Below are 18611 nucleotides of genomic sequence, written 5' to 3' on the forward strand. Positions count from 1 at the left end.
AAAGATAAGGAATGGACCAAAGAATACCCAGGGTCCTTGAGGAAACACTGGAAAAACTGTTACCTGGGAACTACCCGTGTCTGTGTCCAATTATGCTGGCAGGGTTTATTTTTCCCAGAGCTGAATCTAGGGTCAGGTCCTATTAAAATCTAAAATAGTGACCTGTGCTTGAATGGATTGTTGGGAACTGCCCTAGGAAACCTAACACACAAGAGTGAACAAAAGAGCAATATGCTTTTCCTAGCCCAGAGCTGGAGGTACCAGAGCTGAATGATACTCAAAGCTTGCCAGAAAAATTTAGGTAAGGGGAAATCTATGTATATGCCTTTGCTTTAACCCTTGTCTGACTGGTATGTATTTTTGAGTGAATGAAGGCTTTAAGAAGTCAATCTGCTGCTGGTCATAAGTCTTACAGGTGCCAGATACATTTAGGCTACAGGTACCCAGAGCAGTTGAATGGCATGACTTTCACCTCCTTCCTCTTCCACAAGGTGAAGGAAGCTAGACCTGTCATGTGACCAGTGCACTTGAGAAGGACAAAGGAGGTCTGAAGTATAGTGGGGCTTGTAGCTGTGCTCATTTGACTTCACAAAGATAGGCTAGTCCTGGTCCATGTGTCAGCTACACTTTAGCCTCCCCCCCTATTTCAAAGCACTACAGCTTGGCTTCAGCCTCCAAAAAGGAATCCATGCAGACTTCCTGTAGACAAAGCACTTCTAGCTGCACCTGTAGGCATCTTATGAGACTGGCCCAGCTCCCCTCACTTTACAGGTGTTTCTTGCACATCACTGAGGTACACTTTTAATTTTCTAGTGATCCTGAAAAACTGACAGGTAATGCAGCCAGTCAGAGATGACAGCGTATATACTTTATCACCCACTTGCCCTCAAGTGTTAATGCATTAACAGTTCAAACAAGATTAAGAGTCAGACATGAAAACCTCTCTTCAGGAAAGTGCAGGTCTGATTCTAGAATGCTCTCTTTCCAAAACAAATATATAGAAAATCATGTTTGTGACTAGTCATATTTAAATAAAATACAAATCAATTTATTATAAAGAGGCAGTTCTTCTGTATCCCATGACAAACTGGGAACCTGCCATAAGTTGTTAGCTAGAGAAAGTTTTTATGAATGAGAATCCAACATGATGCAGGAGGTGGATAAGTAGTTCCCAAAGTTCTGCCAGGTGCATCTTCCTTTTAAATTACAGTGAATCTACAAGATCATCATCAGTCCATTCTTCCTAAAATAATTGGGATGAAAATCAAGTTGAATATCTGTATTACAAGCATACACAGTACAGTAAAAGCAGTGCTATCACTTTATCAACTGGAAAGCTCTATAAACTAGTATTTCTGATCATTGAAAGTCCAATTTATAGGCCAGCTGACGCAAGGCCAGCAGGCTCCATACCTGGCTCCCCATGACTGCCCACAAGTGGCAACATGTTCCTGCAGCTCCTAGGTGGAGGAATGGCCACAAGGGGTTTGGGGTACAGGCTCTAGAAGGGAGTTTGAGGTGCTGGATCAGGGCAGTACTTGCCTTGGGCAACTCCCAGAAGATGTCCCTGCTGTTCCTAGGCAGATGCATGGCTAGACTGTAGTGTGTGCTGCCTCTGCCCACAGGTGTCGCCCCCACAGCTCCCACGGGGTGAGGTTCCTGGACAATGGGAGCTGTGGAGCCAGCTCGGCCTAGGAGCAGTGGGGACATCTCACCGCCCCGATCCAGCACCCCAACCCTATGCCCCAAGTCCCCTCCTGCACCTAAACTCCCTCCCTCTTAACTGGAATTTTACTTCCTGGCACCTCCCAATCCCCCAACATGGTAAATACCAAAGCTTTTACTGTATATGCTCAACTGTAAAGACTCCAAATACTACAGGAGTAGCTGTGATATACCTCTCAAAGCACATGGAGTAGTAATTTGATGTTTATATTTAAACAAAGCAATGACTAGATGGCCTACATTAACTGTTGCATCACAAGAATGAAGTGGAAACGTACTTTTAACACAAAGGCTTTTTTTAAGACAATATATATCCTTTTAAAGATACTGAACCATCTCCACAACATCAGAAAAAGGTGTAACTCAGTCTTGTCCCTGTGTAGAACTACACTGTTGAGACTACAGTTTTACACACCCAAGAGAGGCTACTTCTGTTAGTATTCATATTCTGTACAACACAGTATGTGAATAGTACTATATCTAGAAATACAGCTAAGGAAGAATGGATACTTACCCCAACAGTAATTCTGGTTTTTTTGGTAGTGGTGTCCACATGTGGTATGCATACTCCTGAGATCAGATTATTTTGGCCAACAGTGTCCACTGGGACTGTCCCTGTACCCTGGATATCCTCTCTCTCTCTCACTAAGGACATAAGGCAGCGTGGACTCAAACTTTCCCCCTGTTCCTTTGCCAATTCAGAATCCAACTTGACCAGGACTCCATCTAGGACTGTAGAATCCTTGTGGACAACACCTTTAAGAATTACTGTAAATGTATGTAACCTTTCTGTGAGTTATTGTCCACATGTATTCCATTTATAGTGGCTAGCAAGCAGCAATCTCAGTCGGAGGTGGGTGCTAGAAATCCTAATTAAATAACGATTGCAGGATGGCTCTGGTAAAACAGGCATCAGATACTGAGTCCTCACGTAATACTGGGTGAAAACGTATACTGATCAAAACATAGCTGCTCTGCAAGTTTTGAAATTATGCTCTCCAAGAAAAGCTGCAGAAGATTCCTGAGCCCAGGTGGAATAGACTCTAAGCTGCATTGATGGACCTAATCTAGCTAACTCAGGAGCATGATGCAATATAATTAAATGCCCATTAGGTCAGGCAATATCCACCCAAAAGACAGACTGACTATCACCCTATCTGTATTAAGGAGCCCCTAAAGCAGGTGTGTGCAAACTGCGGCTCGTGGGCCAGGGAGGCTAGCCCCCAGCTTCTCCCCCGCTGCCATGCTACCAGTGCTCTGGGTGGTGGGGTTGCGTGTTCCTACCAAGCAGCGCAGCAGTGTGTCTGGCTCTGACCAGGTGGCACGGCTGCCAGACATGCTGCTCTGAGTGGCATGGTAAGGAGGCTGGGATGTTGGATAAGGGGCGGGGAGTCCTGGGGGGCAGTCAAAGGAGAGGGAGTGGTTGGATGGGGCGGAGGTTCTGGGGGGCAGTCAGGGGACTGGGTTGGACAGGTGTGGAGTCCCAGGGGGCCTGTCAAGGGGCAGGGGTGTGGATAGAGGGTCAGAGTAGTCAGGGGACTGGGAGCAGGGGGGGGTTGGGGTCCCAGGAGGGGGTGATTAAGGGACAGGGAGTGGGGTGAGGGTCAGGAGTTCTGAGGGGGGCCAGACTCCTTGGGGGAGGTACAGCCTTCTCTACCCAGCCCTCCATACAGTTTTGCAACCCCAATGTGGCCCTCGGGCCAAAAAGTTTGCCCACCCCTGCCCTAAAGGTTTTGTTCTGTCAAGCTAATATGAAAGAGAGCTCACTACTGTCAAGGATGTGCAGTTTAGCTTCCTGTGGTTGGAGCAGTGTGGAAAAAAGTAGCAGATGAAGCATCAAATTTAAATGAAATAGAGATTTTTGCTAAGGCCTGAGGATCAGTGTCTTTGTAGAGCACCACGTATGGTGGATGAGCCCAGTGAGCTGATGTTATAGCTTCTAAAAAGGCTGTTTTCAGACAGCATAGGGCAAGTTGCTGAGTGCTCAAAAGGAGCTGCTATTAACCCAGCTAAAATTAGATTAAGGTATTAGGAAGAAGGGAGAACTCACACTGGGCGGAAAACCATGAATGAGAGCTCTGAAAAATCTACATTCCTTAGTAATGCCAGAAGAGATCACTGATCATCTAATCTGACCTGATCTAGTAGGGGACAGAGGATAATGGTGTAACCCTGAATAGGAAGACATGCAGACAGTATCAGCTCCATAAAGCTATGTTCAGCAGTAGACTGCCATGACTGCTTTAGGGATAGAAGCCCCAGTATCTTCTATTTTGGGAAACTAGTAGTGTTGGCCTGCCCAATTTCCTCCTCCATTGGGCTGCATAGTCTTTTCAGCTCTGCATCAATATATTCTAAACTTCAGCTGAACAGCTTGCTTCAGGGCAGTTCAGCCAGCATGCAACCTCCATTCTAAGATCACATCAGGTGAGACAGGTAATGTTATCCGAGGCCCAGATGATCCATTTATTAGGTGCACATATCAGAACTGCCTGGGCCAAAGGGGTTACACATGATCATTACTGTTCCGCTTAGACTCTGTGTTAGAGGGGGACTATCCACAGATTCCATTATCCCTAGAGTCCATGAGATAAGAAAAGCATCTGACTAGGAGTTAGGGCTCAAACCCCCTCACATAGCCACATTGAGCTAAATGTTTGGCATTTGTTCTGGTTTATAGTAAACAGGTCTACTGACTGGTATCCACTACCTACAGAAGATTCCACAGAACAAAATTAGTCCATTCATGCTAGTATGCTAATTACTGCTGAGGTGGTGGTCTGTTAGGTCAGACATTCTGCAAGCCTGGTTAGATAGAGAGCTACTGCTTTGATGATCAATACAACAGCTCTAGCCCTGAGCACCTTCTCTCTGTCTGTTGACAAAACACTGATGTGTGTCCATCATCACCTGGTCTGTTAGTTTATGTAACACAAGAAGAAATACTGAACACGGATGAATAGCTATGAGATCTAGAATGCTCATGAAGAGGAGTCTCTCTGGGATTTCAGAAGGCTTAGTTTTGTAGGTGCTCTAGGTGAGCTCTGCATCCTAACAGAGGCATCTGTTGCCAGCACTTTCCTAGGCAGAAGTGGAGAAAACAGTATTCCTTTGCATACCTGGAAACGGTCCTTCCACCAACTTAATAATGGAAAGTTCTTCCCAGGGAACCTGCATCCTCATGCCTTGGCAATGTCTGTTGGGTAGATACCGATTTCAAACAGGCTTGCAAGGAACATAAATGGAGTCTGGCATTCTGTATAAGTAGTGCAGGAAGCCACATGATCCAAGAGTCTGTGGCACACTCAAAGATGGCTGTAGGTGAGCCTACAAATGGTGGGTGAGGTCCACTAAGTTCTGGATCCTCTCTTGCTCTAAGCTCTTGATGATCTGTAATCTAACACAGGCCCTGTGCAATCTATTCTTTGGGTTGGCAACCATGACTGGGACTCTGCTGATCCTGAATCCCAGTGTGATGAAAAGACAATTGTTCACCTGTTGCAGTGATCATCCGAGAATTAGCTACTCATCAGGGTAAGGCTATCCCTGGATCCCTTGCTGCCTCAGCATTTGAATATCCTTTGTGCTGCTGAGAGACCAAAGGGAAGGACGCTACTGGTAGTGAGATGCTCCCACTTGGACTATGAGGTCTTCGTGTGGCAAGTGAATTGATACATGAAAATATACATCTTGTAAGTCAAGAGCTACAAATCTGTCTTGGATCTAATGAATGGATTATAGAGACATGGGTTTGCCATCCTGACTTTGAAACAATGGATGAACTTGTTGAGGCAGCTCAAACCTAGAATTAATTAGATACTAGCCCTACTTCTTCAGGATTAGAGAAAAAATGGGAGTAAGACATCTTCCTTCTGAACTCCAAGGACACTTCTTCTACTGCTCTGAGATTTAGAAGAGAGTATATGTCTCGCTTTAGCAGAATCTCATGAGGGGTCACTGAAGAGGGATGCGAAAAAGTGGAGGATTGGAAGGAACTGGAAAATTAAATGAAATACCACCCAAGCTTATGACTTCCAAGACCCAGCACTAAGTGTAATAGATTCTAGGGCTTAAAAAATGAAGGAAGGGTACTGATTCTCCAGAAACTCTGTATCGCAATCAGCAAGTCAAACTTGATGCCATGAGGTTGATGCAGGCAGTGCAGTAGATGAGAAGGCAGCAGAGGGTTTTCTGCATTTGAACCTCTGCTTCTTTCTCTGCAGCTCCTATGATCTTTGTGGACTAACATGTCTTTTGTCTGGAGTAGTACTGTGACCTAGCCTGCCTTCTCCTGAACACTGGCATGTAAACTAAGGAATGGAGAGTGGCTCTTGAATCTTTCAAACACTGCAGGGCTTCATCAGTTCTTGCATTAATGAGCTCACAACTTTCAAATAGGAGGTCCTCAAATGCCTGGACTTCCTTAAGGATTTCTAAAGACTGTAACCATGAATCCCTGTTCACAGCAATGGACGAGGCCACTGAATGGCCTGCGGTGTCCAACACACATAATGGCACCTGCAACGATGAACAAGTTACCAGTTTCCCCACAGATACAATGGACTTCCTTGTGTCGAGGGGGTTTTCCAATAAATTACAACACTTCGTCCCAATTATTCTGACAAGAGCACCTGGTAATTTACAATGCACAAGTGCATTCTTGATTTGGGAAAAAAATTACTCTAATTTTTTTTTTTAAAATGTCTCCTTGAAAGTTATTTTTGGGGTCCTTGCTGCCTGGATCTTTCATGCACTGCGACCGCTACTAGTGATTCAAGAACTAGTGCACGTAAAGATATTCAAATCCATCTGAAAGAACTTGCTAGCACCTCTTTGTCTTTTTAGAAGTGGGTTATCCAGCACAGAGGCATGGCCCCAACAGACACTGCTGGCCAAATAAATAAATAAATAAAATAAAATCTGTCCACGTGCATGAAGCACATGTACACCAGTAATGGAATACATGTGGACAATCACTCAAAGCACCACTTCCCTAGACCTGAAGGCTTGGTGGCTATCAGTATTCTAGGGTACATTATGATTTAAACAAAAAAAGTAAAACTTGACCCACTTTAAAGATCTACCATCAGCTGGTGGTTACAGCATAGCAATAAGCTTATATGGTTCTGAAAAAAGAATCAGTGTGATTTCTGGTAGTAATTTCCTCTGTTTTCTTGAAGATGCGGTTTTAAACTGAGGTACAGAGCACGAGTGTGTTTTTTTAGCTATCTGGTTAATTCATATTTTGTTTTGCATTTGTCTCATCTTTTCTTCAAGAAAATTTCACATGTGAAAAACAGACAAGACACCAAAGCTTAATTTTACCAACAGCCATTGTTCCATAAAACAAGTTTTGAACAAGTAACATTATGGAATAGATCCTTTTTTAAAATATACAAATTTCTGCAGTTTTTAATATAGGAACATTGTTAGAAAATTAAGGCCAAGATCATCAGGAGTGTTTGACAATTTTGGAAGTCCCACTAGAGACATATTGCCTTCAACAGGTGGGTGCTCAGCAAGAGCCAAGCCCCTCTAAGGTGTCTTGCTAGGACGCTAAAAATCATTCACTTTTTAAAATCATGGGCTAATTTCAGCAATTCTCAAATTAATACACAACTAGTGACAGCTCAAGTTTATGAAATATGGTAAGACACCTTAACTTCCATTATGAGTCAATAACTATATGAAACAGAGGCCAGGTCTACACTAAAAATGTAGGTGGACCCAGTTATATCACTCACGAGTGTAAAAAAAAAAACAAAAAAACACTACATCCCTTAAAACCACATAACTCCTGACACAGACAGCACTAGGTCAATGGAAGAATTTCTCTGCTGACCTAGCTACCACCTTTCATAGAATCATAGATTATTAGGGTTGGAAGGGACCTCAGAAGATCTAGTCCAACCCCCTGCTCAAAGCAGGACCAATCCCTAAATGGCCCCCTCAAGGATTGAACTCACAACTCTGGGTTTAGCAAGCCAATGCTCAAACCACTGAGCTATCCCTCCCCTCTTACCTTTCAGGGAGGGGGACTAACTACAGCAATGGGAGAACCTTTCCCCATCACTGTACCAAGTGTCTACATTTGAACTGCTAAAGCAGTACAGCTGAAGCACTGTAGATGTGCTGCTGTAGCAGTTTATGTGCAGATATCACCAGAAAGCCCTGCATTTTAGTTATAGGATACAACTTTGACTGTCAACCTCACCCAACAGGCTTTAAATTCGCAACCATGACAGACTTCAATTCCACTTAATCTAGCCAAGTAAGCCTTTCACTGCAGTAAAAGCAGAGTAGACTCCACCTTCTGACCTTTAACTTACAAGAATCCAGTAAGAGCAGTGATTTCCCCATCTATTGGCATGAGGCAGCATTATCCAACAGGGTTTACACCCTCCTAAAGTCCTACCCTGAATATATTCTACAAAGCCACAACTCCCATTTGTAATGACCAATTACCTCCATTCTGCTATTACTTTCCCATATGGTAGTTCCTTAGTGCTACCATAACAAGCCCAAATCCCTACCTCACTCCTAATTTACAAAAAAAATGGCAAGAATGAGGGTAGTACTAGCTAGCCTTTAATATGTCCTTGCTTTCCTTCTGCACTCCAAGCCACTAGAACTTCATTAATTCAACACTCTTTTCTACCCACTTTCTGGACTGAATTCTTAAGTAACTTAACTCCTTTTTGTTGGCTCCCATCTTGGGGACAGAAAGTGTCAGTAATGCTGACCAGAAAAAAAAAATTGGTATAGCTTCTAGGTGAAGCCAGTGCAGTTTCAGTCTGCTTCCCCACTGCTTCATCCTAATTTTCAGAAGCTAGTTTCCAGATACCATCTAATCTGAAAATTAGCTGATTTCCTAAGAGTGAAAAAACAGTACTTGACTTCTCACAAATTACTGCAATTAGAACCAACAGTAAAGCTGTTTATTAAACTACTCCATCCTATTGGGTTCAAACTGTATATATGAATAAAGTAGTTCTTCCTATTGCATTGTTCAGTTAAATTTATGAGACAGAAATCCAAAGAAGAAATAAAATTAAAATTTTACCAAACCAGAATTCTAGCCAGAGTTTGGTCAAACTCCTCAGGATACAGGCTAGCAAAAAATAAGGGGTAACATAATACACTGAAAGGAGAGAGATGTTGAAGAGCAGTACACCAACTTCCTGTGGCCAGAAAACCATGTCAAGCCCTTCTCAGACTGACCACTTTAACCTGGATCACAGAGATTCCTCATAGCCACAAACCCTTTCTATATGAAGTTGTGATGGAAATAAGCTAGAATGTTTAAGAAATTAGGAGGCATGTTTTTACTGTTACTGTAAAAACATCCAGATAATAAATAGCCATTTTTGAACTGCTTGGCTTGTGAAATGTTCACTACCTGAAACAATTTCCAGAACATATTTTAACAGTATTCACTAACAAGAATGATAAAATTTGTTAGAGAAAATATGAACAGTGCTTCTGCAACATGTCTACTAACCTCATCCATTTTAGATTTCTTTGTAATATATTCATCATCTTCATAGCCCTTCCTCTTCTTTCTAACCGCCACAAAGAAAAATACAAGATATTTAGACATTTGAGAAAGTTCAACTCTAATACTAGCCTCTTTTTCTTCCTTACCCTTAGCATTTTTAAGTTCAATCTCTATTGTACATTTCTTGAAAACAAAAATGCACTGAGAGTTTCACTAATGCTGGAAGTTTCTTGCCACTTCACTTTGCTACCTAAAAGCAAAGTCTTAGATCTTTCGTGGAATAGTGTAGTTTTACAATCTGCACAAAAAGATATTTTCAAGAAAAAGGCATACTGTATATACTGGTTCATAAGCCAAATTTTTTCAGTAAAAAAGGGAAGCACCTGAGAAGGGGGTCGGGCTTATGAACAGGTATAGAGAGGGAGAGGTGGGACACAGCCCCTCCCCACAACAGCGGGCGCAAGGAGAGGCAGCACAACCAACAGAGCCAGAATCTCTCCACTTCTGGCCATGCTGCTCTCCCCGCAGCCTCCGAAGCAGCTGCCGCCCAACCCGGCCCACTGGAGATAAACAAACCATCTTGGCCCACCCAGCGGCTTATCCTGATGACCCGGGAGTGAAAGTTTGTTCACCCCTGAACTACAGGGTCAGCTTGTGAACAGGTCATAAAAATTTCCATTTTTACTTATCCATCTTGTGGGGGGGAAAATCAGCTTATAAACAACCCAGCGTATGATAGAGCTTATAGGGTATATTTTACAGAAATTTGATTAAAAGGATCGCTAAGCCCTTGATAAACAAATTGTTAACTACACCCTTTTAGGCAACTGTTAACCATTTTTAGATAGATTAAATGGCACATAGAGGTAATTTGCTTCAGGTCCCGTGGTAAATCAGTGGCCAGAAAGGGAAATGAACCCTGGAGTCCCTACTTTAGCAACTGTTAGCGATACTGTTTTGCACATTAAACATTTTATTTTACAAACAAGTACGATATTCAGTTTAATAAATTAAACCAATTTTCATTTTTATCTGAATATATTGTACAGTGCAAGCAAAACTAACATTTTATAAAAGCTAGCATATCACTGCAGAAAGTGATAATTCCAACTGGTAGTGTAAGAAAGCAGAAACAGTCAAAACTCCTTAATGCTCCAAATCTCTACTTACACATTTACATTAAGAGCAAGTTCTGAGCTGTGACATCTCTCTAACTTCTGCTTTAGAGTGGCAACCTCCTCAGGCCGTGGTGGTTCATACTTCTTTATGAGATTTTTCATGCCTATAGAGGTACCACCACAAGTTTTCAAAGCAATGAATTAGTTGCAATAAGTTAATTAACTCTCATAACATTCCTGTAAATTATTCCAAGACTCAGTGGCATAGCCATGATTAGAACTCAAGAGCCCCTGCCTCACAGCCCTGACTTAGTCCAATAGACTAGACTCTCTTCAGTGTACTAAGAACAAGATATGATTCAAACCACATTTCTATTTTGGAAAGATCTAGTCAAATCAAAACAGTTTATAAAGAATTTAGTGGCACGATTTGAAGGCCCCTTCAATAGGGCCATGGCCTCTTGCCTTTGTAATCTAATGAAGGTATCAAAGCTAGCTTTTCAACAGACATCTAGAAGCTGCAATAGTACATACACTGCACTACAGATCATTTTAATTAGATCGAAAGTTTACCAGATAAAACCCTTTTATTTGTCAAAGCAAATATTAGATATCTGAAGAAAAAAATGAATACTTCTTTCAAATGACTTCATAAACAAAATCTCATCTTAGAAAACCAGAAAATACTCTTACATTTTAGAGAACCCAAGATTACATGTGTAAGAGTCTTAACTGTCACTTTACATCAGAGGATTTATTCTAAGTAGTGTCAAGATACAGTGTAAGTTCAGAGCAAAGAACTACACTGAAACTAGTACTCATCATGATTCTGGATTTCCTCAAGCCCATGTGATAATGCAGAGCTAGCATTACTGTACTAGAAAGTGTCAGGAAATGTTGATATTTTTTACTTTCTGCACTGGATATCAAGTCTTAAAAATAAAAAGATTAGTCTCAATCTTGTTAATACACTAAATTCATCATTTTTCAGCAAGCATAAGAGAAAGAACAGGGACATTTTTACCATTACCAGTTTTCTGTACCACTGGTAGGTTTGCTTTTTTAAATATTTTTTTCTTCTTGTGTCCTAATCTAAAGGCAAGCTTCCCATGAAAATATATGATGGCTGGAGGGAGAGGGAGAGTGTGATTTTATATAAAATATGATGTGAATGAACCTCTTTTCCCTCCCTTGAGGGAAAAGAGGTTCATTCACATCATTTTTTTACATTAGAAATATCTAGTCTGGAAAACACTTGTGAAATAACAGTCTCACAAGGGCCACGAAATTGCAAGTTCAGCAACTGAAATCTTTTGACTGTTTTTAACACTTAACTTCAATGACTAATATTTTGGAGAAAAAGTCTTTATTCAGAATTCAACATCTCCCCCGCCCCTTTCTATTAAGGTGTGACAGCCAACAATATGCATCAAAGCATAGAATGCATTCTCTAGCAAAACTGGATTTGACATTTTTGATGTTTCTAAGACAAAGATAAACAAAAAAAAAATGCTTAAATCTCTTTCAAGCCTTCTTTATATATCACAAAGCAGTTAATAAAAGGAAGCAAGAGGAGTCTTAAAAGACGAAACCTTTACAGGTCACTATTAAACTTTTAAAAAAGTTATTTAGCTTAGGAAATGTACCCTCTAGTGGCACAAGTAGTAATCCGCAGGTTTCTGCAAACTTGAAATATGAGTAAAAGCAAACTGCTTCCATTTCTAACTTAACAGCAACCAAGAAAATATTTCACCCAAAATCACAAGTAGCAACAGCAGCAGATATCAAAAGTAATGCTCTCACTTTTCAAAAGCATGGTCAATCCCCAAGACCTTGTTACAGATAAAAATATCAAGGCTCAGTGCATCATTACTAGACTTATTTTAATTTTGTTTTTTGTACAGAAAACTAGGTTTCAAATTTTATTTTTTAAGCTGCTAACTGGTTCATTTTGTGACCCTTTTTTCTATTAAGCTTGCAACAATTTTGAAGTGAGGAAGAGTGGTATACTGTGTGTCTGGTGTAAGCTGTGCCTGAAGAAACACAGCTAAGCAAGCTTGTACATAGTAAACACAAAACTGCTCCAAAGCCACCTCTTAAATATTTAGTTTGGGAAAAAATGAACACTTCTCAGCACAATGTTTACTTACATTTCATTCCATCTAGTAACTGGGACAGAGATGTTCTGTTTTCTTTCAGTGCAAGACACTCGGATAAATAGCTACAAAAAAGAAAGAAAAATGTGGAAATCTAAAGTTACTACAGTAACTGATTAATTCAACACATTCTTCATAGCTGCACCATTGTTATTAACACAAATGACAGTGTCAAGTTCTGACTGTTAGAGCTTTATGATGTTAGCAACATGACTGAACAAACTTGTTTTCTATAGTAAAATATTTTTTCCCTTGCATAAATAGCTAAATCTAACACCATTAAGAGAGGCAGATGGGTTTAAAAATTGAACTGCTACTAAAAATAATCATCATCATCGCCTTTAATGTTGCAAAATAAAAACTCTAGTAAGTAAACTAAATCATCTTCCCAAATCTGCAGACAAGCGGCTCTGAGGTGTGTCCTTTCATCTCACTGGGGTATTGACAAGTCTATTTTGATGGTTTGTTTTTTAAAGTCACTATTTCATTGCTGATCACTTAAAGAGGAACATTCAGCTTATCTACTTATCCATTCTTGAAGTGTAGTATTTATATACGCATTTGTACTGTGCCAATCACAATGGTACTACTGGCAATAGCGAATACTATTGTTCCAATAATGCAGTGGTCCCCAAACTGGGGTTCACGAAATATTACAGGGGGTTCTCGGGAAAAAATTCCCTAATGGCGGCCAGAGGGATCCCGGGCAGCACAGGCCAGCAGCCCCTGGACTTCCAAGAGCTAAGAGGATCAGAGCAAGCATATCTATCACACTGAGGAGATTTAAACTTCAGGACTCCTTATAAGAACGGAAAGGGAGGAGAATATTTTTTGCTGGTTTTAAAATTAAATAGGCAGCTAGTCTTGTTTTTTAAATTATTATGAAGAACAAGTTTAAGCTTTCTTGTAACATGTACTGTTTGCATGGACTGCTCAAAACCTGACTGCTTCTGTAGGAAGAACTGAGTTGGCTTCTTAAATCCCTTCCTGCTGTTTCACATCTGATAGTCCTTGATGAAACATAGGAGCCTTGTCTTATAACAGGCTTATTCAAAGTGATACAAGCTACGAAAGTGAGATCTTTGAAGAGTGTCGCCGTTTTCATAAAGTAATAAAAATACTGTAATGATAAATAATAATTAATAGTGTGTAATAAGCATGTCATAAAAACAAATTTTATATTTCCAAGATCACTGCTTTTATAATTTATACTAAGGTAAAGGAGAAAAACCCTGGAAATATTCATTTTTAGGAAGGGGTTCATGAGACTTGATGTGTTAGTAAAAGGGGTTCACAGGCTATTAAAGTTTGGGAACTACTGCAATAATGTAGGAGTCTGAAACTTAATCTGCTTTTGTTCAGCAAGTTGTAAAATAGCTCAGAATGAACAACACATGAACTATGACCTTTCTTTCACTTTAGAAATAACATTTTTGTCCCAGATCAAATGACAGTTTATGTTCGAACGTCCAACAAAACACTTCAAAAACAAAGACGGGCTCTGGAATATATGAAAGTAAAAGCATAGATCAGTTGTACTGAAAATGAAATCCATGTGAGTACCATACATACTACCAATTTCCTGGACGTTACTTTTTGGAATGTACTTTCTAACCTACAATTTGTTTCTTTTAAAACTCTGTGGACAGAAGTTAGAGCACTTGTACATAAATGTTATGTAAACACAGGGCTCACAAGGTGAATTTAAACAGTTTCAATTAGCTTAAAATTCAGGTAAAACCCAAAATATAGTTATTTACCAATGAAGCAGGAAGCAATCTAGTGTAGAGAGGAAAGACTGGCAGCAGTTCCAGTCCTATTGGACTACAATAATATTTTGCAATTACATAAGACCACATCTACAGAAATGGTGGGTAGGCATTATAACCCCATTCTAGAGGTGGTATAACTAAATTGAGATTTGAAGCAATCTTCTAATTAGTCACTGTGGTGTAGAGAATAAGTTATAGCTCTACCACAACAGCGATCTGGTGATATGCAGAGAATCAAGGCCAGGCAATGGAAGAGACATTGCAATAGAATTCAGGACATCCGAGCCCTGCGCAATATTACTGTAGGCCATGAAACTGGGATACATTATGCTTATCAAATGGAAACATTCAAACCTTTTTGTAGTTCCTGGGAAAACACATCAGTTTGTATAAGAAACCATACCTATACGTTGGTTGGGAGGGAACATTATTTTTCCCCGTCCACATCATTCTCAAACTGCTTTTTGTTCAAACTTAAAACAAGAGATTCACTTTAAGACAGAATTCAAACATGGGCAGTCCAAAGAATGAAACTTTTGGAAGTTATCGTGATCAAAGATGGGGCATAGTGAAAGCCATTCTGCATTCTGAACTTCAGTGGTCCAGACCTGCAGCTATTACAGTAATGTAGTCACATTCCAGGTATGAGGTTATGACATAACCCCATACTCAGGGGTGCTCTGAGGCATAAGACAAAGAAAATTGCCAGTGTAGCTAAATTTATTAGAATATCTATAAATAAGTACCTATTTAAGAGATGTTTTACAAAAATATCCTCCCCTCCCCCTCATTAAAGTTTACCACCTGACGTTTCAAAACTTGCCAAATCTTTAAGTTTATATGTAATGTTTGGAAACTCTCCCTTTTAACTCTCAGTTGACACATACCATGGAAATCAACAAGGGAGCTTCTGCCAACTAGAGTGCCACTATCAGTTTAATTGGAAATTGATCAGCAAAACAATGTCACTACTTTAAAGCTCTTAAAAGTATGTTTACGCTGCAGTGAAATACCCGTAGCTACAAGGCCAGCTTTAGGAAGTGTGGGGCACGATATGAATAGTTTTGACGGGGCCCCGGCTGGGATGACTCATCCTGCAGCGCTCCAGGTCTTCACTCCAGGTCTTCTGTGGCATTAAAGGACCCACCACCGAAGTCCCAGAGTGAGTGAAGGACCCGCCGCCGAAGACCCGGAGCGCCGCCGGACGAGTAAAAATTAAAAAGGTGCCTAAGTTAGGCGCTCTTCTTTAGGGCACGGGGCCCAATTCAGGGGAATCAGGCTAAAGCCGGCCCTGTGTAGCTAGCCCATGTCAACTGACTGACTCACAGTTACAGAGCTCTAAAATTTAAGTTCCAGAGCCCAGGCTCTAGATCGACCATCTAGACAGCAATTTTGCAGCCATGCAAATTAAACAGTCACCTGCAGCTGTTTTACTGCAGTGTAGACATACCCGTAGCCACTTTTCTCTAGTCTGTTTCCAAGTATATGGAGCAGAAATACTAGCCAGAGGCAATGGTTAGAGCTCTTGTAAGTTTTAGCTGCTGCTGCCTAAGAGAACCTTCAGTTCTTACCGAAGCCAATGAGAATCAAGAATGCTCAGCCCCTTCAGGATCAGACTGAAAGTCTGTAGTGCTTTAATGGGGCCACATGAGAGACAACTGGAGGAAGCAAAAACTCAGAGGAATATTAAAGACCAGACACTTATTTCTTATCTAGTGCAACATTCTGTTTCCAACAGCAAAAGAAAAAATAAATAGTGATACTTCACCATTTGAAGCAGACAGTTAAGTGCCTATCTGTATAAAGGTATCTAGCACCTGGAACAAATTAATTCCCACAGCAAAATCAGTCATTTAAGCCATACCTGTGCAACAACAAAAATTAAAGTCTACCTTTCCATATTAATTCCTGCCCTGGAAGCACTAGATAAGATGGCAGTGAGAGCTATTTGTGAAGGTGTAAACAGAAGGTAGGCATCTGTCAGAGCTACTCGGGTGAGAAAGTCATCAGCTGTTTTCCTTAAGACCTCAGGATTCTCCAGCAATGGATAACGAGTCTAGAAAGTAAATATTCAGACATTACTTCTGCTGTCTTTTAATCTTATTGATATACGACCTCAGTGTAAAATTGTTCCTATTCTTCTGTATCAAAGTTTGTGGCATATGAATCAAAAGGGCATTTTGAAAAGCAAAGTTTAAGAGGGTATCTTATTCTAAAAAACTATCCTGAAATGTTTAGTGACCACATATAAAGCAGAGATGTTTCAATTCAGATGTGTTCCCACTTATTACAGTATAAATCCAAGACTTTCTAGGATACATTTTACATTAGAGAATGACAAAACATGAGTCATACACCAAACTTGCATTCATGAGATTTCCCCCACACACATTAACTTATTGTATACTGAATACTGTAACGTGAAGACTGCTTCTGGTTAACAGATTGTCATAAAGAGCTTTCCCTCCCGCCCCATTCTAGCATATTATAACTCAGAGGTTCTCAAACTTCACTACACTGCCACTTCCTTCTGACAACAAGAACTACTACATGACCCCAGGAAGAGTGACTGAGACCTGAGCCCACAGCCCTGGGCAGTGGGCCCAAAGCCAAAGCCTGAGCCCCACCGCCCCGGGTGGGAGGACCTGTAACCTGAGCCCTGCCACTCAGGGCTGAAGCCCTCTGGCTTCAGACCCAACACTGGGTAGTGGGGCTTGGGTTTCTGCTCTGGGCACCAGCAAATCTAATGCCAGCCCTGGTGACCCACTAAAATGGGGTCATGACCCACAGTTTGACAACTGCTGTTCTAACTTGTTTAAAAAAAAAATAAATATAAAATAAGGGTCAGTAATACTGTGGTCCTTCAATTCAGGAGTCCCACACTTGACCAAGTTTTTGTCCAAAATACTAGCAGCCATATAACCTCCACATATTTGATCCACTACAAAATGGGCCCAAAGGCAATCCCCACAATACTTTGAAATATTAACAAATATGGTTTTATAAAATGAAGTTAGCATTTTAAAGAATATTAATAAATACCTACCTTGGTACCAAGTTTTTAATGGTACAGGGAGGAGGAAGACAGTAATTACCTTCAAATCAATTAAAAATCCCTCAAATGGTCTATAAGGGTTGTGCACTATAAGATGGAAGTTCAGCTGCTGAATAAGTAGTAATTCATATTCCAAGATCTGTTCAAGAGCCTTCTCCTGACCTGGAGGGTTCTCTCGAAGGTTACCAACAAACTGCGCACTGGACACATTAAATTCATCTACTTTACATGCCAAGAATGCACATGTTAACCTTGGAAAAGAAGCATAATAAACATAATTTAGTTCTGCGGCATGCATCATGCTGTTATCATACACAGACATTCTGGTTCAGAGTCTTTATTTCCCTTTTTTGAAAGCAAGAGGTTTTGAAGAATACAAAAACCTATTCCCAAAGGGAAAGTAACAAAAATTCACTGTTCAGATTCTTGTTTTATATAAAACAGGTAGAAGTCCAGGCTCTTTAATGTCCTCGAGCTTTCATAAATTACTTGATATGACAATATTGACAAACATTAAAAGTAAAATTCAAAGTGTCCCGATTACTCACATTATTATTCGAGGGTGATACTCCATCACTGAGTTATTGAGGTAAAAACGTTTGAAGTACATAGTAGCTGTGCCCTAAATATAAAGAGTCAGTAAGGGCCACTTGAGCAAAATAGCACAAACAGCACATAAGTAATGTTCAACACACAGAATGTACACAATTAAAAAGACATTTCAGCACTCCATGGGGCAAGACTATCTATCTAAGGTACTTATCTGCCCCCACCCCCATTCACCATAAAACCAGCAGCTCCCCACCTTTAATGTATTTATCCTCAATAACCCTGCAAGGTATTGTTACATCTTGCACCCTGTCCACACAAAAATAAATAGGGTGTGTAAGTACACACATAGAACTGAGACACAGAGAGCCAGATGCACAAAAGGACCTAACGGCATGGCAATACATAACACATAAGCAATCTAGTGGACAGTGGAATCCTCAGCCTTGAATAAGGTGCCTAGGCTCCCCATAAAATGCATGGGAGAGTTAGGCACCTAAGAAAAGAATCCTTACAAGCCAGCAAGCTGAGTGGTGAGCAATCTAAGCTAGTCAGTGGAAAATACTGAGGCAAAGGGCAGGAACTAAGTCCCACCCCTCAATGGGACATGAGCTGAGATAGGTGCCTAAGGCCAGGTCTACACTGCGACTTTAAATCGGTTTAATGGCCGATATACCGATTTAACGCTGTATCCGTTCACACGACGTCGTCATTAATATCGAGTTAACCGCCTCCTTA

The 18611-nt window shown here is 40.7% G+C and overlaps 1 protein-coding gene across 2 annotated transcripts in view; it reads right to left on the minus strand.

The window, feature by feature from the left end:
- Positions 1–1026: 1026 nt before the first annotated feature.
- Positions 1027–18611, minus strand: part of CCNH (cyclin H) — a 33345-nt gene continuing 15760 nt past the window's right edge. Inside the window, exons 3-9 of one of the 2 annotated variants that reach the window (XM_032782686.2) lie at positions 17873–17946; positions 17365–17575; positions 16162–16325; positions 12492–12562; positions 10394–10505; positions 9227–9287; positions 1027–1243 (exon numbers count right to left, since the gene is read on the minus strand). In XM_032782686.2, the coding sequence (XP_032638577.1) occupies positions 1205–1243; positions 9227–9287; positions 10394–10505; positions 12492–12562; positions 16162–16325; positions 17365–17575; positions 17873–17946 (732 nt within the window). In that variant the 3' untranslated portion in view covers positions 1027–1204. The other variant, XM_075067056.1, reaches the window with a different exon arrangement.

This window comes from Chelonoidis abingdonii, chromosome 6 (genome assembly GCF_003597395.2).
Source record: "Chelonoidis abingdonii isolate Lonesome George chromosome 6, CheloAbing_2.0, whole genome shotgun sequence".
NCBI classification, from domain to species: Eukaryota; Metazoa; Chordata; order Testudines; family Testudinidae; genus Chelonoidis; species Chelonoidis abingdonii.